Genomic DNA, 24,011 nt, shown 5'->3' with positions numbered 1-24,011 from the left:
AAAACCCAGTGGACCAACTCCAGCAGATGACATGGCTTCCCAAATCATCACTGACTGTGGAAACTTCACACTTTACCTCATGCAACTTGGATTCTGTGCCTCTCCACTCTTCCTCCAGACTCTGGGATCTTGATTTCCAAATGAAATGGAAAATTTACCACAATCAGTGATGATTTGGGGAGCCATGTCATCTGCTGGTGTTGGTCCACTGTGTTTTATCAAGTCCAAAGTCAGTGCAGTCCTCTACCAGGAAATTCTAGAGCACTTGATGCTTCCCTCTGCTGACCAGCTTCATGGAGATGCTGATTTTCATTTTCCAGCAGGGTTTGGCACCTGCCCACGCTGCCAAAAGTACCAATACATGGTTTAATGATCATGGTATCACTGTGCTTGATTGGCCAGCAAACTCTCCTGACCTATAATCCCATAGAGAATCTGTGGGGTATTGTCAAGAGGAAGATGAGAGACACTAGACCCAACAATGCAGACCACCTGAAGGCCGCTATCAAAGCAACCTAGGCTTCCAAAACAGTTCAGCAGTGCCACAGGCTGATCGCTTCAATGCCCCGCTGCATTGATGCAGTAATTCATGCAAAAGGAGCCCCGACTAAGTATTGAGTGCATACTATCCTGAACATGGATATACTTTCCCGTAAGCCAACATTGCTATTTTAACCGCTTGCCGCCCGCCCGCTGTCATATGACGGCGGAGCGGTGCGACCATTATCCTGGGCCGCCGTCATATGACGGCGGCACTTTAAGCAGGGCAGGCGCGCGATCGCGTGCGCGCCGCCCTGCACTGCCGGTGTCGGGGTGTCCCCGGGACACCCCCCGTCACCGGCAGGGGGGAAACAGCCAATGGGCGTGGCTGTTTCCCACGTGATCGGCTGTGTTCCAATGACACAGCCGATCACAATGAAGGCGCCCACAAGATGACCGCGCATGCGCGATCGGGAGCGCGCAGCGCGGTCATGTCGGTGGCACTGTGTTCCGTAGGAACACAGCTGTCACCGGCGGTAGTAAACAGTCACTGACAGTGACTGTTTACTATGTGATCGGCTGTGAATCCATTCACAGCCGATCACAAAATGTAAACAAAGAGCAGTAACTCAGTGTTACTAGCTCTTCTCTCCTCATACAGTTTCCAGTATGAGGGGAGCAGAGCTAGAAACACTGAGTTACTGCTCTGTGTACCTGTAAAATGTAAAAGCACAGTAAAATCACACAAATAAAAGGTCCCCACACAGTCCTCAGTCCCCCCCCAATGTCACCTGTCACCCAACAGTCACCTCATCAGTGCCCAGAAATTGACACCCATAACGTTCACATTTGAGCGTAGCAATCGCAGGCAGAATCACAGCGATTCTGCCCGCGATCCGGAAATCATTGCAAATCGCGGGACGCCTGTGCGTTGCCCCTGATTTGCAATAGCACCCCAAACGCTGTGCAATGTTGCCGCCATTTCCGCCTGCCGAATCGCGGTAACATCGCGCAAACATCGCATGACGCCCAAAAAAGGTACAAGAGTTTCTTTGGAGCGTCATGCGTTGTTTGCGCGATGTTACCGCGATTCGGCAGGCGGAAATCGCAGCAACATCGCACAGCGTTTGGGGTGCTATTGCAAATCACGGGCAACGCACAGGCGTCCAGCGATTTGCAATGATTTCTGGATCACGGGCAGAATCACAGTGATTCTGCCCATGATCGCTATGCTCACATGTGAACGTAGCCTAAAGTTCACCGGTCACCAAAGACTGCCATCAGTACCGCCGTGCACCATCGCCCGTCACCTGTCACCCATCAGTGACCATCGCCTGTCACCTGTCACCCCATCAATCACCGTCACCTGTCACCCCATCAGTCATCGTCACCTTTCACCCCATCAGTCATCGTCACTTGACACCCCATCAGTGATCGTCACTTGTCACCCCATCAATCATCGTCACATGTCACCCCGTCAGTGATTGTCATCTGTCACCCCATCAATCATCGTCACCTGTCACCCCATCAATCATCGTCACCTGTCACCTCATCAGTCATCGTCACCTGTCACCTCATCAATCATCGTCACCTGTCACCCCATCAGTCATCGTCACCTGTCACCTCATCAATCATCATCACCTGTCACCTCATCAATCATCGTCACCTGTCACCCCATCAGTCATCGTCACCTGTCACCCCATCAGTCATCGTCACCTGTCACCCCATCAGTCATTGTCACCTGTCACCCCATCAGTCATCGTCACCTGTCACCCCATCAGTCATCGTCACCTGTTTGCTATATACATGCAATCACTTACTGACCGCCTAACGACTATATGCGTCGGCCATTAAAAGCGAAATACTGGGGTTATGGCAGCAGATAGCCCCCATAACCCCGGTATTTTTTGAAACGGCGGGCGGTCGGCTTTCAGATAAGGGTGGTCCCAGTGGCGGATTCGCCGCGGAATTACCCTTACGGTGCAGGGGAAGAGGTGCCCCCCCCCCCTCCTGCCACGTCCCAGAGACGTTTTCCCAGCTTACCGGACCCGCCGGCAGCGGGGAAAACTATCCGATCCCGGATCCTCAGAGACAGGAAGTCGAGTGAGGGCAAGATGGCCCTCATTCAACTCTATGGTCTTGGAGGACCGGAGCTACGTCAAAAGACGTTGCCTAGCAACCGGTTTAAAGGGCCGCTTTTTTTTTTTTGCTTTTTTTTTTTCCTCTTTCAACAATTTTCTTTTTTTTTTTTCTTTTTTAGTGTAGTTGTGAGGTCTTTTTGACCCCAGATCTCACAATAAAGAGGACCTGTCATGCCTATTTCTATTACAAGGGATGTTTACATTCCTTGTAATAGGAATAAAAATGATCAAAACATTTTTTTTTTTTTAAACTGTGTAAAAATAAAAAAATAATAAATAAAATAAATAGGAAAAAAAAAAAATTAAAGCACCCTGTCCCCGTTAGCTCGCGCGCAGAAGCAAACGCATACGCAAGTCCCGCCCACATATGTAAACGGTGTTAAAACCATACATGTGAGGTATCGCCGCGATCGTTAGAGCGAGTGCAATAATTTGAGCCCTAGACCTCCTCTGTAACTCTAAGCTAGTAACCTGCAGAAATTTTTAAAATGTTGCCTATGGGGATTTTTAAGTACCAATGTTTGGCACCATTCTGTGAGCATGCGCAATTTTGAAGCATGACATGTTCGGTATCTAATTACTCGGCGTAACATTATCTTTCACATTATGGAAAAAAATTGGGCTAAATTTACTGTTTTCTTATTTTTTAGTTCAAAAAAGTGAATTTTTTTCAAAAAAATCGCATTTGGAAGACTGCTGCGCAAATATGGTGTGATAAAAAATATTGCAACGATCTCCATTTTATTCTCTAGGGTCTCTGCTAAAAAAAAAATATATAATGTTTGGGGGTTCAAAGTAGTTTTCTAACAAAAAAAATGATTTTAGCTTGTAAACACCAAGTGTCAAAAATAGGCCCAGTCTTAAAGTGGATAAATGGACAACTTTGTGTAAAGCGCTACTTGGATGTGAGGCCTATGTATGTGGCCAGGCTGTGAAAAAGTGTTACACATGTGGTATCGCCATACTCAGGAGGAATAGCAGAATGTATTTTGGGGTGCAAGTTTTGCTATGTACATGCGATGTGTTAGAAATATTGCATAAATGGACAGCTTTGTGTAAAAAAAATGTGTTTTCATTTTCTTTCCACATTTTCCAAAAACTTGTGGAAAAAAATGACATATTCAAAAGACTCATTATGCCTCAAAAATTATACGTTGGGCTGTTTGCTTTCCAAAATTGGGTCATTTTATGGGGGTTTCCATTGTCCTGGTGCTCCAGGGCCTTCAAAAGTGCGATAGGTTGTCAGGAAATGATATGTGTAATTTGTGCTCCTAGAATGCCGGACGCTGCTACTTGGATGTTAGGCCTCTGTATGTGGCCAGGCTGTGAAAAAGTCTCACACATGTGGTATCGCCATACTCAGGAGGAGTAGTAGAATGTGTTTTGGGGTGTAGTTGCAAGTATACATGTGCTGTGTGAGAGAAATAACCTGTTAATACGGCAATTTGTAAAAAAAAATAAATAAAAAAAAATAAATCTTCATTTTGCAAAGCATTATGGGAAAAAATTACAACTTCAAAAAACTCATCATGCCCCTTATTAAATACCTTGGAATGTCTACTTTCCAAAAAGGGGTCATTCGGGGGGTATTTGTACTTTCCTGACCTTTTATTGTCTCAAGAAATGAGATAGGCCTTCAGTACATCAGGTGTGATCAAGTGTGATCAATTTTCAATGATTCGCACCATAGCTTGTGGACTCTATAACTTTCACAAAGACCAAATAATATACACTTATTTGGTTTTTTTTTACCAAAGATAAGTAGCAGTATAAATTTTGGCCAAAATTTGTGAAGAAAAATTACTAATTTGCAAAATTTTATGACAGAAACAAAGAAAAATGCGTTTTTTCACGATATTTTCAGTCTTTTTTTATTTATAGCACAAAAAATAAAAAACCCAGTATTGATCAAATACCATCAAAAGAAAGCTCTATTTGTGTGAAAAAAAGGACACAATTTTTGTATGGGTACAGTGTTGCATTACTGAGTAATTCTCAGTCAAAGTGTGAGAGCGCTGAAAGCTGAAAATCGGTCTGGGCAGGAAGGGGGTGAAAGTGCACTGTAGGCAAGTGGTTAAAAATCTTTTTTTTTTTTTTTTTTTTATTGGTCTTATGTAATAATCTAATTTTCTGAGATACTGAATTTTGGGTGTCACTAGTTGTAAGCCATAATCATCAAAATTAAAAGAAAGAAATGCTTGAAATATATCACTCTGGGTGTAACTCATCTACATAAAATATATGAGTTTCACTTTTTGAATTAAGTTACTGAAATAAATGAACTTTTTAATGATATTCTAATTTTTTGAGACACACCTGTAATTATACAAATTTTGAGTTTTTCTTACTGACCACCAGGTGGCAATACATACTCTTTGTTCATAGCATTATTATTGTCTCTGCTTAACATAGTCGACTGTTAATGGAACATTTTCTGTTTATAGAAGGTTTATGGCACTCCTTTACAAATTACATGGAGCATGATTTACTTAACTTTACTTTTAAAGGTATAAATGCACATTTGTATGTAGGAATGCATTACAGGGGGGCTAGAAGTTCTTCCTGTCAAGAGTTCCACCTTTAGATGTGGATCTATGCATTACGTCCCAGCCTTTCAGCATATAGAACATTCTTCAGAAGCATTCCAGATGGGGCTCTTTTAGTAAATGCATAGGAAATAAAACCCTGCATTGCCCTTAAAATTTTATATTGGAACACCTGTGACACAGAAGCAATGTTGAGCTATTGTTGCTGCTAGATGTAATCAAACAATAAGGTCGAATAGCATATATGCCGAATATTTTGATTCAAAAAATTGTAAAGGAATTTAACTGCTATAGTTTTCTCCATAAAACAATTATAATTTTGAAAGTGCCAAAGATGATCATGCTGCTTCTTCCATAATAATTTTTTGTGGTTGTCCATACTGTCAGCGAAATAGGATCTTCGTTTCCATTTTTAAGGGATGCAGGGGAAGGCTTCTTCTGTCATTTTGGTCTGGTAAACTAGCATTCTTACCTCTTAGTCTGATCTATTCCCTACCCCTGCTACACTTGTATATACAAATATAATGTTCTCCAGTGCTGCCACAACACATAGAAAAAGGAAAAAAAAGATGAGGCTTTTTGGTCCTGAAGAAGCAGTAAATTAAGGGGACTTTGCTTACGTGGATTTATGTGGCACGCAGGACTGCAGAGTAGAGTAGTTTCACTACATAAGCCATTTACTTATACATATTTTAGGTTTCTGGTCTTTGTTTTGCTATCATACCCTGTGGCAAAGTGATTCTATGGAATTGTATTGTAAGCAGGGTAACCAAGTTTCTTTGTTTTTCCAAATCAGATTTTATTGAAAGGTTTTTACACTTTGGTCCTCAGAAATACACAACAAAAAAGGACATAACAAAGATAATTGTTGCAGAGAGGAAAAAAAAATGTGATCCTCATCGAGAGCAGAGAATCAAATTAAGTGGATTTCATAATAGAAATAACCAGAGTCAATATACAGAGATATGACTACAAACAAAGGACATCAGTTAATGACCAAAAGTGTAAAATGCAAATTAATTAATAAAATTCTTGTTGCTAGAGACACAGTGTAATTCAGAGGAGCTTTAGGGCTCCCTATACCTAGTCCTCAATAGTACTAAAAACGGGTCAATGTAAAAACATTCGTGTTCTAGTGAAACAAAAATCCAACCAGCGCTAACCATAATAAAAAATGTTTATGTAGGGCCTCATGGAGTTGGCAAGTACATTTCTCAAAGACAATGTCGGTCATGCTCTAACCTCCACACCTCTAAAAAGGGGTGTTGGACATCCACTCCACCATTCTACATGTTGCAAAAGAGCATAAGGAGATATTTATTCTGGTGAAACAAAAATCCAGCATGCAAAGCCATTATAAAAAGTATGTAAGTAGGGCCCATTGGAATTGGTAACTACATTTTTCAAAGGCAACAAATCTATCAAGCTCAAACCTTAAGGCCTCTAAAAAGAGGTGTTGTAAAATTCCAACTAAGGAGCACCATCCTACATGCTGTAAAAGAGTGCTTTTGTAATGACAGTAGTTGAATGCGTGTCCAAAGGAGCTTAGGATGCAGGTAAGTAGTATATAAGTGAGGAGCTAAGAACAAACTTGATGGTTGAAACAACCCTTCTCCAGTAGCATGTTCAGTTTTACATTTTAAAGCTTTTTTTCTCACGATACTTAGTTCTCTTTGTATTATAACCAAGCTTTGTGATTCAATCTGTAATGTCTCTTGTAATAAAGTAGTATTTTGTTTTGTGTCACCATGGTGACTTAGTAATATGTTTGACGCTAGTTTTGTGTTTCTTCACATGTCTTTTTTTTTTTTCTAACAAAGGTTGGTGACAGAATTGTTAGTATATGTGGGACCACAACTGAAGGAATGACTCATTCACAGGCTGTCAGCCTCCTAAAAAATGCTTCAGGCACAATCGAGCTACAGGTAATAGTGTGCAGCTTTGTATAATTCCATTCATGCAAGTCATTTTAATCCATTGTCAAAACACCTACTATCTCTTGGGTTACAATAGGGCTAAGTAAACGTTTCATTTCAAACTATGGTTATACTAAAAGACTTCAGGAACTTGCTTAAAACTTTTGAAGTTAAAAGTTCAAGTGTTACACAAAGAATTCATGATGATTTATTTCCCTTTTTCTAAGCTGGTTCAGGCAGTGGTATAATTTTCAAGTATGTTAATGCTTAGTACCTTTACAATGATGTTAATTGATTTTGGTTATACTTTTTTAGGTAGTGGCTGGTGGTGATGTAAGCGTAGTTACTGGTCACCAGCAAGAACACACAGGATCTGCTGTCAACTATTCGGGACTTACCTCAAGCAGCATATTGCAAGATGATTTGGGGTATGTACATGTTGTAGAAATCTGATAGGAGGCATGGGGGGGTACAGCTGTTACCAGTCCCAAAAGGTTGGGTATGTCTCGCAACTTGCACTGTGATTTGTGTTTCCTGACATTACTTGAGCTTCAAGGACCCACTATATGAGTGCTGTATGTTATGAAGCTTCTGATAACCTAGAAGATCTAAAATTTCATAAAGGAGATTATGGGTGGTTTCTAGGCTTAGATCTCTTGTATTTTGGAGATTAAGGCCTCCTTCACGTAGTCAATTACCTGCAAAGACTGGATTCCCGTGGCAAAAATTGGCAAAATCTTGTGGCAGGAATGAAAAGTTTATGCAAATGGTGGCCAACATAATGACAATCTGACACCAGCCGTCAATGTTCCCCTGAGCCAGCACACCAAGCGTTTAACAGTTAGGAGCGGCTATCCAAGCCTGGACACATCTGACTGCGGTCAGGCTTGGACACCCATCTGTAATTGCTTGGTGTGTGACTGCAAGGGAACAGCGATGGCTGCTTTCAGCCTGCAATTAATTTGTTCAGGCCAGGCAGCTGCAGCTATTTACCTACACCAGTCGTTCCAGTGGCAAGAATCCAGTGTCTGTGGGTATTTGCCCATATGAAGGAGGCCCTAAGGTCATATTTTAAACACAAAAATTAGAATTCATTTTAATTTGAATTGTTATACTTGGCTGTGTTACAAATAATAATGAAATCTCGGTGTTGCCAGTAGTAGGAATGGCTGTTTTGGCTAAAGTGCTCCTTTCCTAAACTTGCTGCTGCAAAGAAGTAAGGTAGGGAGGAAAACATATACTGTGAAATGATCTAAAGACACACCAGGTCTGCAGCCATTAGCAGTACTCATACCGAGTCATCTTAGCTAGTGGTTCAAAAATGTATGTAGACTAGGTCTTTTAAATTTTTATGTTTAAAATAATGTTAGGCCCCTTTCAGACAGCCGGATCCCAACTGAGCAGGTGGATAACCGGTCAGTACTCATATATACTCATCTCTTTTCTCAGTTCATACTCTGTTACATTTTTCAATAGAAATGCATCTAGTCTTCTAGATCAATTTACAATATCACTAGACAATATCCTATGACAGTGCCCTCCAACATCCGCCTTGTGCTTTACAGTTAATGCCTATTATCCCTACTACAGCACAGTTAATAATCTTATCACCTAGGACAGTGTTTCTACCTATTGAAGAGCTATGCTATGTATCCAGACTCCTACAGCTTACATGTTTATTGATCTCATCCCCTTGGTATAGGGACCCCTGTGGCATGTTGTCATTTTAATTTCTCTTTCATCCACCGAAGGACATAGCTGCTGCTTTAAATCATAGATGGATGGGTAATAAGCCCATCCCATTTTCTCTTTCATTCATTGACGGAAATAGCTGCTGGTATTCATTACCATTGGGTTATACTGCCCCCTACAGGAGTAGGACACTAGGCAGAAAAGAACTCTGGCTATACCCATGGGCAGTCCCAGGGGGTATACTCCCTCTCTCTGCTATAGCCACTCCCTCTCTCTGCTATAGCCATTTTTTTTCTTTTAGATAGGATTTTTCCTGCAAGATCTACAATCAACTGCCGGACTAGGCGACAGGCTGGATAATCTAGATTCAGTGGTCACCCCAGTCTGGCCAGTGAGCGCACGCAGACCTCAGCTTCGGCTGCAACATAATCCCACTGGACAGGGGCTGGCCTGCGAGTTAAACGCCTCACGAGGTTGCATACGACCAGGTCTCTGCTCGAGTCGCAGCATTCCTCCAGGCTGATAGCCCCCCATTTCGATGGGGAGGGGTTCTGTCTGGAGCAGTGCCCGCCTGGTTCCTGGTATTGTGAGTAGCTGTCCCCCCTCTCCCCATGGAGTTTTTTGGGGTGGATGTGGGCCCCTCCTTGGGACGGTCAGACCCCGGGTTCCCTCTTTACCGCAGGAACCCCCCTATGCCGAGTCCCTTACCTGCCCTTTTCCCCTCCACATACGCTGGGACTGTTTGGGTGGTCTGGCCACTTTTCCCAGGGTGGGTGCAGGGCGCTTACTAGTGATGAGGGGGAGTGCACTGCCGGTGACCAGGCCTCAAGGACAGATTCAGGCAGGAGGGGGGGGGGCTGGCAGGTGCCCCCACCAGGTACAACCCCCTCCTCCTGCCTGAATCTGTCCTTGGAGCCTGGTCTCCCTCCTGAGTCCCTGTATGCCTCATGGTGCCATGCATTGCCGCCATTTTGTTGTAGCCTGTGTATTCCTATACAAGGCGGCCATGTTTGTGTAGTCCAGCAGCCATTTTGCTGTGGTTTGCCATTAAAAATATCAGCGGGCATGACAGTGGTGCCCCGTGGGTGGCATTTTCGGCGGTGGGAACCCCTCATCCCCTGGTGCTGACTCCTAGATGATTTTACTTCCTGATCGCCGTATGTGTAGTGCATTATCCTGGTGGCTGCAGGCGCTTGTTTCTACGGGTGGTGAGTCTGGTGGGGTCCTCTCCCTCTCTGCTGAGGATCGCTTAGTGCTTTTTGCCTGGCGACCGGGTGGTGCTGCCAGCGCGGTGGGGGTTGTCCCTTAGCAGTGTTATACACCTTTTGTGGGGTCCCCCTGGTGACTCATGAAGTCTTTGGAGCACATTTCCCCACCAGTTCCCCTCTCTGAGACTGCGGGGCCAACCATCCATCCATCCATGCACTGATGGCGGTCCTGGAGTCCCTTGTCCCGAGTGGAGGTGGCTTGCGGGCGATGGGCTAGCAAAAAGAGCCCCCTGCCTCATCTGTCTCATCAGATTCTTAATCTGATTCTGCCGCTGCGGATGTGGGTCACGCTGCTGGGTCTGCAACCACGCACCTGGAATCCTCTGATAGTGAGAATGATTCCTCTACGCCTGTTATCCCACACAAAAAGGCGCTGGTGGATGCACTGATTTTATGTGGGATATGTGGGACCCTAAAGATGGAGGATGCAGGTACCCTTTGGCACTCACAAGCCGTCCAGAGCAGCAAAGGTGTTCCCTTTCCCTGCCTATTTTGACAGAATTGTTGCTAGAGTGAGGACGACTAAAGTGTCCAAAGTGGGGATTCTAAGCACTTTACTAGGTGTTACCCCTATGAGGAGTCCCTTCTTAAAAAGTGGATTGTGCCACCGGTGGTGGACCCTCCGGTTTCCAGATTAAACAAGGCAACCATGATTCCGGTTGAAGAGTCCCCGGCTTTTAAGGTTCCGGCTGACCGGATGGCGGAGGCTGTGGCCTGCAATATGTACACTCTGGCTGGTTCGGCAATGAGGTATTCACCATTGCCCTAGTGTCGCAAACTCTGACCGAGTGGGCTAAGCTCTTAAGCGGTGACCTGGAGGGGGAACAGCTCCCCCCTGCCTTTGCCGAGCTTCAGTTTATCTGTGATGCGGTTCCCCTGATGGCTCGCCTCTATGTTTTGGCAGTGGTCCTTCAGCGTGTCTTTTGGCTCAAGTGCTGGTCTGCGAAAAAGACTTAAAAAAAGGCCTTGACTGATCTTCCTTTCCAAGGAGATCGCCTGTTTGGAGCTACCCTGGATGACCTCATTAAGGGTCTCAGAAGGGGGGAGAGTACTTTTCTTCTGCAGGCTACTAAGGGCAAGGAACCTCTTCGTAGACGTGGGCCTTCCTTCTCAGCTCATAAGAAATTTTTTCGTCCCTCGGGGTCGAATGACAAGTGCTCGAGGCCTTTCAGGGCATCTTCAGGAGGATCCAAACGAACCTGGTCTGGCAAGCCAAGATCAGGCTTCTGCAGACCCGTGCACAAAGCTCCTTCAGCGTGAAGGTGCGCCCTCACCCGTATCGGGGGTGGGGGGGACGTCTTCGCTGGTTTCCGGATCTGTGGACTTCCCTGTTGGAAGACAAGTGGGTCCATGAAGTCATTCGGTCCAGCTACAAGATTAGTTTTGCTCTTGTCCCCCGGCAAGGATTTTTCCTTCCAACATGCGCCTGTCACCAGACCGCTTACCGGGCCTGTTTAGAGCAGTACAAGACCTGTTCCTTTTAAGGGGTGATTGTCCCAGTTCCGACTTCGGAACGTTTTCAGGGTTTTTTCTCAAACCTGTTAACAGTCCCCAGGAAGGAAAGCAAAGAAGCAAAGTGCGTTCAATCCTGGACCTCAAGGCGCTCAACTGCTTTGTACGGGTACAGAAGTTCAGAATGGAATCTATTCAAACGGTGGTCGCATCCCTGCGTCAGGGAGATTCCCTCACCTCTATTGATATCAAGGATGCCTACCTTCACGTTCCAATATGTGCCAGTCACCAGCGTTTTCTTCACTTTACTGTGGGAGAGGAGAATTATCAGTTTGTGGCATTACCCTTTGGTCTCGCCCCTGCTCCTCGGGTCTTCACAAAAATGTTAGCCCTGGTGTTAGCTTTGCTACGCCAATGGGGGATCGCGGTACTGTGCTACTTGGACAATCTCCTTCTGCGAGCGGAGTCTCCCTCTGCTCTGGTGGAAATCCTGGAGATCACAATATGAACTCTGCGGGAGTTCTACTGGATTCTGAATTTTCAGAAGTCTGCTCTGGCTCCGTTCACAAAGCTGGACTATCTGGGCCTGACTCTGGACTTGGCCTTAGCCAAAGTGCTCCTTCCTCTGGACAAACCTCAAAAATTGCAGGCTGCAATTCGCCTCCTGCTGTCCAACAGGTGGTCGTCCCTCTGGACTTGCATGCTGGTGCTGGGCCTGATGGTGTCTTCCTTTTTGAGGCAGTTCGGTTTGCACAGTTCCATACGAGGTCCCTGCAAAGGGAGATTCTGACCAAATGGGACAAGACTCTGCAGTCTCTGGACAATGAGATCCGGCTGAGTCGGGGAACAAAGAAGTCTCTGATATGGTGGCTTCACTCTCTCCGGGGAAAATCCCTCCTTCCCTTGTATTGGACAGTGATCATCAGGGATGCCAGCCTGTCCGGCTGGGGAGGCGTCCTCAGCAAGCATTCTGCTCAGGATATCTGGACGCTGGGAGAGTCCAGACTACCGATCAATATCTTGGAACGCCGAGCGATCAGACTGTTAGCTACAGAGGACGACGTGATTGGACGGCGAAACGCGTCTAGCGATTGGCTGAGCAGACCTGACGTCATTTCCGGCCGGTGAGACGCACGCTGCAAGATCAGCAATCCACCGAGCCGTGCTTATATGTCGCTCGTATATGTTCTTTGTTTGTAAGTACATTACTTTATTTTTAATAAAATTTGGCAAAACGTACTTCACTATGTCTGGCCCTTTTGCTTATATCTGAGGAAATCGGGAGTATGCATTAAGGACCAACACAAGGATCGTTTCCAACATATTGGTGTATCCAAGCTGCCCAGGAAAGCCTCCATCAGATGCTTAATTTGCCACAGGGGGGTGAGAACCTGAATTGATCCAGCGTAACACTAGTGTTTTACATCCTGCAGGATATTTATGGACTTTTTTATCATCCTGATCACAGTTATTGTAGATTTTATTGATCAGCACTGTATTTATGATTTTTAACAGCATGGCTTGAGAAATTTTAGCATGACTGTTTAAACATATTATCTGATATTTGCACATTGTCGCACTTTTTGCACATTTCCATTTTTTGCACTTTTGCACAGATATTTTAGCAGCGCTGCAACACCGGCCCTATATGGCTCTGGAAGTAGCAGGCATTCTAAAGTGGGCTGAATGGTTCGTTCCAGCCCCCTCTGCCACACACATTCCCGGGGTGGAAAATTATCGGGCGAATTACCTCAGCCGGCAGGCGTTGGACTAAAGGCAAAGGTCCCTTCATCCAGAGGTGTTTCATCAGCTGTGTCTCCGGTGGGGCACCCCAGAGGTGGATCTGTTGGCATCTTGGCTCAACAGAAAGGTGCAGAGGTTTGTGGCTCTGTCAAGGGATCCTCTGGCGGATGCCACAAATGCGCTGGTGGCCCCGTGGGGTCAGTTTTGGCTGATTTATGCCTTCCCTCCTCTCAAGCTTCTGCCAAGACTTCTACGCAGGATCAAGGCAGAAGGGATTCTGGCCATCCTAGAGGCTCCAGACTGGCCTCGCCGCTCTTGGTACGCCAATCTGGTGCGGCTGGTTGCCGACGTTCCTTGGAAGCTTCCTCTCAGGGAGGATCTGCTGTCCCAAGGTCTGATCTTCCATCCTGCTTTACAGTCGCTGGCTTTGACGGCTTGGCTGTTTAACTCCAGGTACTGAAGCATAGGGGTTTATCTGAATCGGTGATTCCTACAATGTTGAAAGCTAGGAAATCTACTTCTAGGAAGATCTACCATCGTACGTGGAAGATGTGCATTGCATAGTGTGAGTCGCTCCTTCTCGGTGGCTCGGATCCTAACCTTCCTTCAATTGGGAGTTGAACAGAAGTTGGCCTTGAGTGCCATCAAAGACCAGGTGTCGGCTTTGGCGGTCTTCTTTCAACGACCTTTGGGTACTTACTCCCTGGTGCGTACCCTTCTTCAGGGTGTCTGACATTTGGTCCCATCCAGTGGGATCTCAATTTGGTGCTTTCATGCTGTACAGAAGCCTCCCTTTGAAAATATTCAGGAGATTCCCCTGCTTATGCTGTCCCTGAAGTTGACCTTTTTGGTGGCTATCACCTCTGTGCTCAGTGTGTCGGAACTGGCAGCGTTATCTCGTCGTTCACCTTATCTGGTCATTCACAGGGATAAGGTGGTTCTTCGCCCCTGTCCATCGTTCCTTCCAAAGGTTATAGCAGGGAGAGGGAGTATACCCCCTGGGACTGCCCATGGGTGTAGCCAGAATTCTATTCTGCCTAGTGTCCTACTCCTGTGGGCAGTATAACCCAATTGTTATGAATACCAGGAGCTGTGTTCGTCAATGAACGTCAGAGAAATGTATTTTACGGTAAGTCAAAAATCCCATTCATTTTTCTTCTCAATAAAAACCAAGGTAAAAGAACATAATGGTACAGTTGGACACATTTATTCACCATTCGATTATTTGGGGGCTTGAATGGAAGCAGATGTAGCTGCAAAAATTCTAACTTCAGATTTTATTTTCTTATTAGGCCACCACAATACAAGACCATTGTTCTTGAGCGTGGACCTGATGGACTGGGCTTCAGTATTGTTGGAGGTTATGGCAGTCCACATGGTGACCTTCCCATCTATGTGAAAACTGTATTTTCTAAGGTAAAGAGATGCTGTAAATAACCTCCTTATACTCTTACATAAATGTGTATTTAACAATCATTTAAGTAAAAACTCCAGGAAACCAACTACTTTTTAAAATGAATAGCTTTTAAAGGATCGGTTTACCTTTCAGTGCATGTTACACACACCCCACCCCCTCCCTTTCTGTGACAGCACCCACTGAAACATTTTAAAAATAGCGTGGCCGGGCCTGGGCTCCACCTGCACAGCCACGTCATTCACTCACAGCGATCTGTGAGTAAGAGAACTACAAGTAATATTAGCCCTTGCAGATGAGCGCTATTGCAAAAATATGTGCATTTATTATTTTTTCCCTAAAAAGGTGAACTTAGCCTAAAAGTCCAACAAAGTGTATGCCACCTCAATAACCTAAAGCGCAGTTCCACCCAAAAGTGGATGTTCCACTTTAAGGACTTCTCACCCTCTTACACTTGACATTTGGCATGTCATTTTTTTAAACTCTAACCCTTTTTATTTAAAGGTTTGAGGGATTTTCCAAGCTTGTCTTTAAAAACTAACGTGTTTGGGGGAGAGCAGGTACCTAGCTTTGACAGGTACCCAGCTCCCACTTCCGCTTGGAGCGCCGCAGCGTCCCGAGCAGAAGTTCCCCTTTTCCCCTTCCTCCTTGCAACCTTCTGGGACACGGTCCCAGAAGATTGCCCAGCCATTGAGGAAGTGCATCACGACTAGCGCATGCACAGTGCGCATTTCGCTGTGAAGCCGCAAGCTGTCACAGCTGGGTGCCCACACTTGTAATGCCGACGTCAGGGAGAGGCTGGGGAGAGAACTGAGGGTTCGGGTGGCCACATCGCTGGATTGTGGAACAGGTGAGTGGGTGTTTATTAAAAGTCAGCTGCTACACTTTTTGTAGCTGCTGACTTTTAATAAACCCAAAAATGACTGGAACTCCGATTTAACTCTTTTATTTATAGTTTACATTTTTACTGAGCACTAGGAGTACAGCTATCGCTATACTTCCAGTGCTTCAACACTGGACCTTTGAGTTTTACCTAAGGAAAGGCCTCCTTTCCTCTTGCCCAATCATAGAGCACTTTGTTTTATATGAACCCATTCACAAAATGCAAATAGGAGAATTTACTAAGACTGGAGCAGCCAGAACCCTAACTGAACAAGCTGAGGATAGAAGCTGATTGGGTAGTAGGCTAAGCTGCTTCACATCATGTCTGCTCTCAACCAAGTATTCTGTGAATGGACAGTGGAGGTGAGGGGCAAGCAGAGTGGTTGCTGTGCAAGAAAGCATCATCACTCCTAGTAGAGCGCTAGGATTATAGTCATACTCTTGGTGCACAGTAAAAAAGTATATTGTTAATACACGGGATAAGTTCACGAGGTGGTATACACCTCATTGAACTTGAGCCATTGTAAGCCAGCACTTTGTTTAAAAGTGACTGAACTCTTGGATTTCTGCTTTAAAACTTTCTAAAGTGTTGTGGCAAGTGCATTAGGTCAACAACCATTGAATGTCCACAATATATTTAGTCTCTTGCGCATATCATAGTTGTATATTGAATAATTTAAAGATTAGGACATGTTAGGGCATATAATTACCATGTACAGATGTGAGAACAGCATGTGCATATACAATTGCTGACTAGAAAACTGTTATATTAGCAAAGAAGGTAATTTGGAACAGTTGTGCACCTATACTGTGTGCGTTCTTTTGGCAAATCCTTTAAAAACCATGATCTTCAAACTGTTTATTTTATTAGATATAGTCTGTCAGACAGATTTCCTTTCGTATGGCCAGAGGCCTATAGACATTAGGTACCTCTCAATGACTACAGCAGACAAAGGTTGGCGTGATCATTTTTAGCTGATAGCTTGTTGTTTTTCTTTTTAGTGTAGAGATGAGAATTGTCCCCATAGATCAGATGCAATTCATTCTAGTACAAAAATTATTTGTCAAGGGGAATAAAAGAGCTTTCTGTAATTGGATGGTTTCTTAAAGTAACCCTGTCGTCACAGGGCCATTTATATAAAAAAAAAAAAGTTAAGACCTGTTGAAGAATTCCATCTATATTTCCTGGAAATAGTGAAAAGGCTATGTTTTGTAAGACACAGTCCACAACAAAGATAAGTATAGATGGGCTTCTTTAGGAGGGCTGATCTTCTATTCTAAATGCCCTGTGGTGACAGAGTCACTTTTAATGTTTATCCACCACCCACTGCTTTTGGCCATTTCCTTCCTCTGGGCATTCCATTCTGTGGTCATCCCACATCTTGTATAAAATCTTAGTTTTGTAACTGCTTTGCCAGGATAATTTGTATAAGATGCCCAGACTTCCCACTGCATGTCATTGCTAGTGCAGCATCCCCTACAGAACTGTAAATAGGCCGTGCCACTTTCAGCCACAGAAATGCAGCAAGGGTATGATCTGCAATCCCAATATTATATATTCTTACATAACCAACTTTCTTTCCATCTTAAAGAGGAGCTCCAGTCTCCCCCTAAAAAATTAAAAGTCAGTGGCTACAAATATTGCAGTCGCCGTCTGCTAATATAAAGGCACTAACCTGTCCAAGGATCCAGTGATGTCTTCACCCAAGCCGATTCTTTAATAAGCTTTGGGTACAGGCACCAGCATCTTAAGAAAAACCGGCAGTGAAGCCTTAAAGCGCTTGTTACCCCAGCACTTCATATTCCTGATATGTGCCTGCTTCCTTTGTGTGAAATCCCTGGTTTTCCTGCCAGTCCCCTTGCTTTCCTATTAAAAACTAATCACACTAAGCAGGAGAACACACCCGTGGTCTGTTCTCTAGCTATGCTGGGAACTCTGTATGCTCTTCTCCAATGATCAGACTTGTCCTCACACTCCCCCCGCTGCCTAGCCAATCACTAGGAAGCTCGGTGTGCTCCTGCTTCTCCTTCCCCCAGCTCATATGAAGCTTAGAACAGAGGGAATGTGATCACTTAGAAAAAAGGGAAAAAGATGGATTTTTTAATACCGACCTACCTGTAAAATCAATTTCTTAAAGTACATCATGGGACACAGAGCCATAAATCATAACGTATGGGTTATATAGCCACCTTTAGGTGAAGGACACTGGCAACCAATCAGAATTGTTCCCCCCCTATATAACCCCTCCTACACAGGAAGTACCTCAGTTTTGTAGCAAGCAATAAAGACCCCAAAAAAGAGGGGAGGGACCTCTGTGTCCCGTGATGTACTTCAAGATATAGATTTTACAGGTAAGTCTTTTTTAAAAAATCCATCTTTCTTTTCGTACATCATGGGACACAGAGCCATAAATCATAACGTATGGGATGTCCCAAAGCAATGCATGTGAGGGGAGGGGGACACCAAAAAATACTGCCATTTGACTCCAAAAAGGATTACACGGCTGCCTGCAGAACACTGCGGCCAAATACAGATTCCTCCTGGGTCTCAACATCCACTCGATAGAAACGAGTGAATGTATGCACCGACGACCAGGTCGCAGCCTTGCAAATATGAGTCATAGAGGCTTGATGGCGATGTGCCCAAGAAGCACCTACTCCTCTGGTAAAATGTGCCTTTACAGGAAAAGGTGGAACCTTCCCTACTAAACCATACACCTGGGTAATAACCTGGCGAATCCAATAAGAATTTGTAGACTTAGATGCTTCCAACCCATTTCTGGGCCCTTCTGGCAGCACAAACAAGCTCTCGATCAAGAGAATTCAATACCTTTTCTTCCTCTGAGTGAGGATCTGGAAAAAAGGAAGGTAGTATAATGTCCTGATTCAAATGAAAGGCGGACACCACGTTGGGCAAAAAACCTGGGTTTGATGTAGAATCACCCTATCTTGATAAAATATTAAGAATGGCTCTTTACAAGAAAGAGCTGCTAGTTCTGATACCCTTCTAGCTGAAGTTATCGCAATCAAAAATACCAGTTTTCTGGTCAAAAGAACCAGGGGAACTTGTCCCAGAGGCTCAAAAGGCTGTTTTTGCAAAACTGCTAATACCAAATTCAAGTCCCAAGGACACAATGGTGGCTTCACAGGTGCAAGAAAACATAACATTCCCCAGACGAAGGTCTGAACCAACGAATGAACCAAGTGATCGGTTCCTGGAAGAAAACTGATGAGGCTAAAATCTGCCCCTTGATAGTGCTCAAGGCTAACTTCATATCTACTCCTGCTTGAAGGAAAGCTAGAATTCTCCCACTGATATATTTGCGGGGATGCCATTTCCTGGCTTAACACCAGGCAATGTAGGATTTCCAGACTGTAATAAATGTTTCTAGAGACTGGTTTCCTAGCGTTCATCAGTGTATGAACTGCAGGGCCAGATAAACCCAGCTCCTTCAAGATTAAGGCTTCAATAGCCAAGCCGTCAAATTTAGAGACTGTACAGCAGGGTGGAATATCGGACCTTGAGTAGGTCCGGACGCAGTGGAAGGGCCCAAGGCCTCGTCACTGCCAACCTCTGGATTTGTGCAAACCAAACCCTCCTCTGCCAAGCTACAAGAATTTCTGGTTTCCCTTCTAGATGGCTTCTGCGCAACAGACGCGTTATCAGCTGCACTGGAGGAAAGGCATACATCAGGGAATACGCCTCCCAAAGAGTCACCAAAGCATCCACTCCGACTGCAAGTGGATCCCTGGTCCTGGAGACAAATCTCTTCAACTTGTTGTGTTGAACCTGGATGCCAACAGATCTACGTCTGGGACCACCCTGCATAGGCAGATTGATTGAAAAATCTTGTGGTGTGAGGACCACTCCCCCGGAAACATCTGCAGACAAGAAGTCTGCCTGGCAGTTCTCTTTTCTCGGAATAAAAACTGTTAGGCATTGCACAAACTTCTCTGTCCAAGACAGGATGAAATCCACCTCTTTCTGGGCTGACTGACTCTTTGTGCCTCCTTGATATAAGCCACAGCCGTGGCATTGTCGAATTGTACCCTCACAGGGTGACCCCGAAGCCTGGACATCCAGAATTTCAAAGCCCGATTGACTGCTCGGATTTGCAAAATGTTGATGGGGAGACCTTTCTCCACCCAAGACCATTTCCCCTGGACAGTGGCTTCCTCCAGAACCGCTCCCCAGCCGGAGAGACTGGCATCTGTAGTTACTCTTTTCCAGGTCACTGGAAGAAAGGATTTTCCCTTATCCAGATTTCTGGTCAGCAACCACCAATATAGACTCTGACGTACTCTTGGTACCAGAGACATGGACCGGTCCAGAGACTGAACCTTTCTGGTCCAGTTAGACAGAATGTTGTTCTGTAAGGGTCTGACATGGAATTGAGCATAGGGAATTGCCTCAAATGCTCAAAATGGACCGGCTGTAATGCTGACTTTACCACGTTCAGTATCCAACCCAGATGTTCTAGGAATAGCACTGTCTGGTGGACATTTTGACTTAGAGCCAAAGCTGATCGATCTATTAGTAATGGATCGCAGATATCCTATTATAGATATCCCTCAGGACTTTAGAACAGCCAATACTGGAGCTAAGATCTTTGGAAAAACTCTTGGAGCTGTGGCTAACCCGAAGGGCAGGGCCACGAACTGAAAATGACGGTTCTCTATTGCAAAGTGTAGGAACCTTTGATGAGCCTGGAATATAGGCATGTGAAGAAATGCATCCTTGATGCCTATGGATGCTAGAAATTCCTCTCCCTGTACGGAGGCTACGAGTGAACAAATTGACTCCATACGGAAAGGATGAATGTTCAGAAACTGGTTTAAAGCTTTGAGATCCAGAATAGGTCTCACATCCCTGTTTGGTTTGGGGACTACAAACAGGTTTGAGTAAAAACCCTTATACTTTTTGTCCTCTGGAGCCTCTATTATCACTTTTTGAGCCTTCAGCTGGTTCAATGCCAGAAAGAGAGCTTCTTTTTAGGGGATCTGTCGGTATACCTGACCTCATAAACCGGGTATACTGGAACACCCGAAATTCCAGTTTGTACCCCTGTGAAATGGTGGAGATTAACCCAGTTGTCTTGGATCAATTCCACCCAAACCTTTGAGAACTGCCGCAGCCTTCCCCCCACCCACGTGAGTGGGGGCGCCCCTTCACAGAGAGGGCTTAGTGGAAGACTTGGCTTATTCCTGGGCCCAGGGCCTTTTCTGACCCTGCCCTGAAGGCTTGGTCCTGAATCCAGATGGTTGAGGCCATCGCCACTGTCTGGAAGTAGAAGCACTGGTAGTGTGAGTGCTGGGGATTTTGAAAGAAGGACGCTTGCTTTTCCTATTCACAGGTAGCAACGTACTCCCCCCAAGATCTTATTGATATACTTATTCGGATCACCAAAAAGGCTTTCCCCCTGAAAAGGGAAGCCAGCCAGCAACTTTGTACATGGTAATTCCGCAGACCAATTCTTTAAACAGAGGATTCTGTGCATATGCACTGATATCAGAGCAAATCGTGACATTTGCCTTATGGAGTCTGTAAGAGCATCCACTGCAAAACATAAAGTGCGAGGTAGATCTGACAGATCTTCCATAGACTCTCCTTGAGAAGGAACTGTCTTGGACACTCGCTTCATACGGTCTCATTGGCGAAAAAACTGATGTATTTCCTGTGTGGGAGGGTTTATATAGGGGGGCAACAATTCTGATTGGTTGCCAGTGTCCTTCACCTAAAGGTGGCTATATAACCCATACGCTATGATTTATGACTCTGTGTCCCGTGATGTACGAAAAGCAAAGGTATTTATAATGTTTTTTTTTTATATATATATATCTATACAAAAATGTTTTGCATTTCATTTCTTTTTTAAACTTAATGGGTTGTTTTACAAGGTAATCTTTTACAATCTCTTTAACTAACTTCCCCAAAAACTTCTAAAAAAAGATTGGTTACTCAAGGGAACATCGATTAGTTCTAACACTGTAAAACTAATAAAACTCTCTGGCTTTCCCTGCAGGATTCTTATATGCTATACTATTACACGGTAAACAACCTGAAATTCTATATTGCAGGGAGCAGCAGCAGAAGATGGTCGCTTGAATAGAGGAGACCAGATCATTGCAGTGAATGGGCAAAGTCTGGAAGGTGTTACTCATGAAGAAGCGGTTGCTATTCTAAAGAGAACAAAAGGAACGGTTACTCTTACTGTGCTTTCTTGACCTTTTGACTTCTAAATGGCACCTTTTTTTAAGGTCCTGTCCTAATTAGAGTCAATGCGACCAGCTGTTTCTCCTGTGAAAGTACATAAACTAGTAGTATAGGTCAGCTGTGTGTGAGGTAGGATCTTCTCATGTCTGAACGAATATTTACTGAGCTGCTGTCATTTATCCACACTACTTTACATTGGAGAGGGAAAGAAAAGCATGTTTATCTACATCAGGAGTGCATTCTTCTTGGTGATTATTTTAGTCAGTATTTCCAAGGTCTTATTAACTCAGTGTTATAGATATACAATAGCTTGTACAAATCAGTGAAAAACACAGAATGTTGCTACTGAAGCGATCAAAGACGATCAACATTTTCTCCATGAAAAAATTATTTAGGTCATTTTATTGTTATTGTTTTTCTTTTTTATGTGTAATTATGTCTTTGTATGACTGCTTTGCTGCTACATAGATCAAGAACTGATGAATGTTTTACATTATTTTTGTTTTTTTCTTATTGTTGACAAGTTCTACACTGGATATATATTTAAGCCGACATGCTGATTTTTACTTGATCCTAAAAATTATAAGACCCTGTAAGATGCCTGCCAATATTATTATCTTCACAACCTAGAGCTGTGCAGTGCTGTGGGAACTCCTGAATCTTGGAAGTGCCTGCAATATGCCACTCCAGCTTTTAGACATTGTACTGCTCATTGCATCTCACAGTGAAATGTGGAGCGGTAGTTAAAGGAAACTTAACATGGAGACAGCCATTGGTGACCTGTTTCTGACAAAACTAGTTGTCTGGCTTTATTCAGTACTTTCTGAGCCAAGGACCCTGAAGAAAAATGCAGATCAGGCAAGTCAGAGAAAGTTAAATCTATAGCGGGAGACTATATGTCCACATCCTAACAAATCATGTACAACTACGGTAGGAACAAAATATGAAGTCATGGACTTTGTGTGGACATAAAGAAGAAAAAACGTAGTACCATAAAATAACTTTATTATGTACAATTAAAAATCTTTTACACATCATAAAAATTACTCTCCACATAGGGGTTCACAACATGCAAAGATTCCGATTCTGATTATAGTTCACATGTGGACTTGACGCTTTTTGGAAATCCGTCTTCAGGAGCACATTGGTATACTGGATTAGTCTTCAGGAGCAGAATTAGTATACTGGAACCCATGCATAATCTTTAATAGAGTAAAATCAGCCAGTAGAGTAGACTGGAATTCATAGCATGTGTATGTTGCCCATAGAGGTGCAAATGAGTAAGCCAAGGTTAAGTCACTGCTTCTCGGATGAAGAATTCAGGTCAATTCAGTAACAGCTCAGTCTTGTACACATAATCTTAGAATAAAAGGACCCGTTTTACAAAGGGGAACAATCTAGACCCAATGTAAGCAAGTCACCATAAAGACAGCATGGTAGTCAAAGTAATCAAGGCTCAAACTCCATTCACATCAGTCCAGCCTGTTCGTACTTGTAAAAGTTAAGTCCTTATTTTCATACCTGTTTGTCAGTGACTCAAAAAATGTAATCAGGAGGGTTAGTATAATAGCCAGGCAAGAACAATTTGTGAAACAGGAGGTTACAAGGGCAGCTTCCTTTTTTCTTATTGGTATATTTCCTTTAAATACAACATATTTAATGAAACCACTATTGAAAGATATAAGGAGGCTGCCATTGCTGACCTTTGCTTCTAAAAACGCTGGTTGCTAGTCATGCTGACTCTTTTTTTTTTTTTTTAAAGCTTTGCGTCACTGACCCAGGACTTTAATCTGTCTACTTTTCTGCATCAATAAATCAGAAAATAATGAAGACAGTGGCTCATGATAACGTACAGCCTGAATGTTTAGTCAGAAACAAGCAATGGCAGCCTCCATATTTCTGTCATGACATGTTTACTTTATTAGGTTATTTAAGCCCTCATTGCATTGTAGGATGTGCTACGTACATTCCCCAGCACTTTCCAAAAGTTGAAGTTTGCATACTGCGGACTCCATTGATTTTGACAAATACATTTTGAACCTACTTGTATTACGTGGTGGCTTCGTCTTCACATTTCAGTTAGCAGTGGGAGTCTGTGAGATGACAGGAAAAGTAGAAAAATAAATATATAATGAGGCTGTGTTAGGCAGAATACACCGTTTTGAAAAGGGGATAGAAAATTTGCAAATCCATGGCAAAAAAAAACAAAATTTTTTTACTGGCTTTTACTGTATATACTACATTTTATGATATGAGCACTCGG

At 43.9% G+C, this 24,011-nt stretch overlaps 1 protein-coding gene across 8 annotated transcripts in view; it reads left to right on the top strand.

Moving 5' to 3' along the window:
* MPDZ (multiple PDZ domain crumbs cell polarity complex component) overlaps positions 1 to 22,503 on the top strand; it is a 334,396-nt gene extending 311,893 nt beyond the window's left edge. For all 8 annotated transcript variants that reach the window (XM_082263865.1, XM_082263863.1, XM_082263860.1 and 5 more), the window contains 4 exons: positions 6,988 to 7,092; positions 7,399 to 7,511; positions 14,531 to 14,654; positions 21,613 to 22,503. In XM_082263865.1, coding sequence (XP_082119991.1) covers positions 6,988 to 7,092; positions 7,399 to 7,511; positions 14,531 to 14,654; positions 21,613 to 21,759 — 489 coding nt within the window. In that variant the 3' untranslated portion in view covers positions 21,760 to 22,503. The remainder of the gene's footprint in view (positions 1 to 6,987; positions 7,093 to 7,398; positions 7,512 to 14,530; positions 14,655 to 21,612) is intronic.
* Positions 22,504 to 24,011: the final 1,508 nt, after the last annotated feature.

This window comes from Pelophylax lessonae (assembly GCF_965119305.1).
Source record: "Pelophylax lessonae genome assembly, chromosome: 1".
Taxonomy (NCBI): Eukaryota; Metazoa; Chordata; class Amphibia; order Anura; family Ranidae; genus Pelophylax; species Pelophylax lessonae.
The sequence above is the reverse complement of the archived record's forward strand: the minus strand, read 5'-3'. Positions and strand labels throughout refer to the sequence as shown.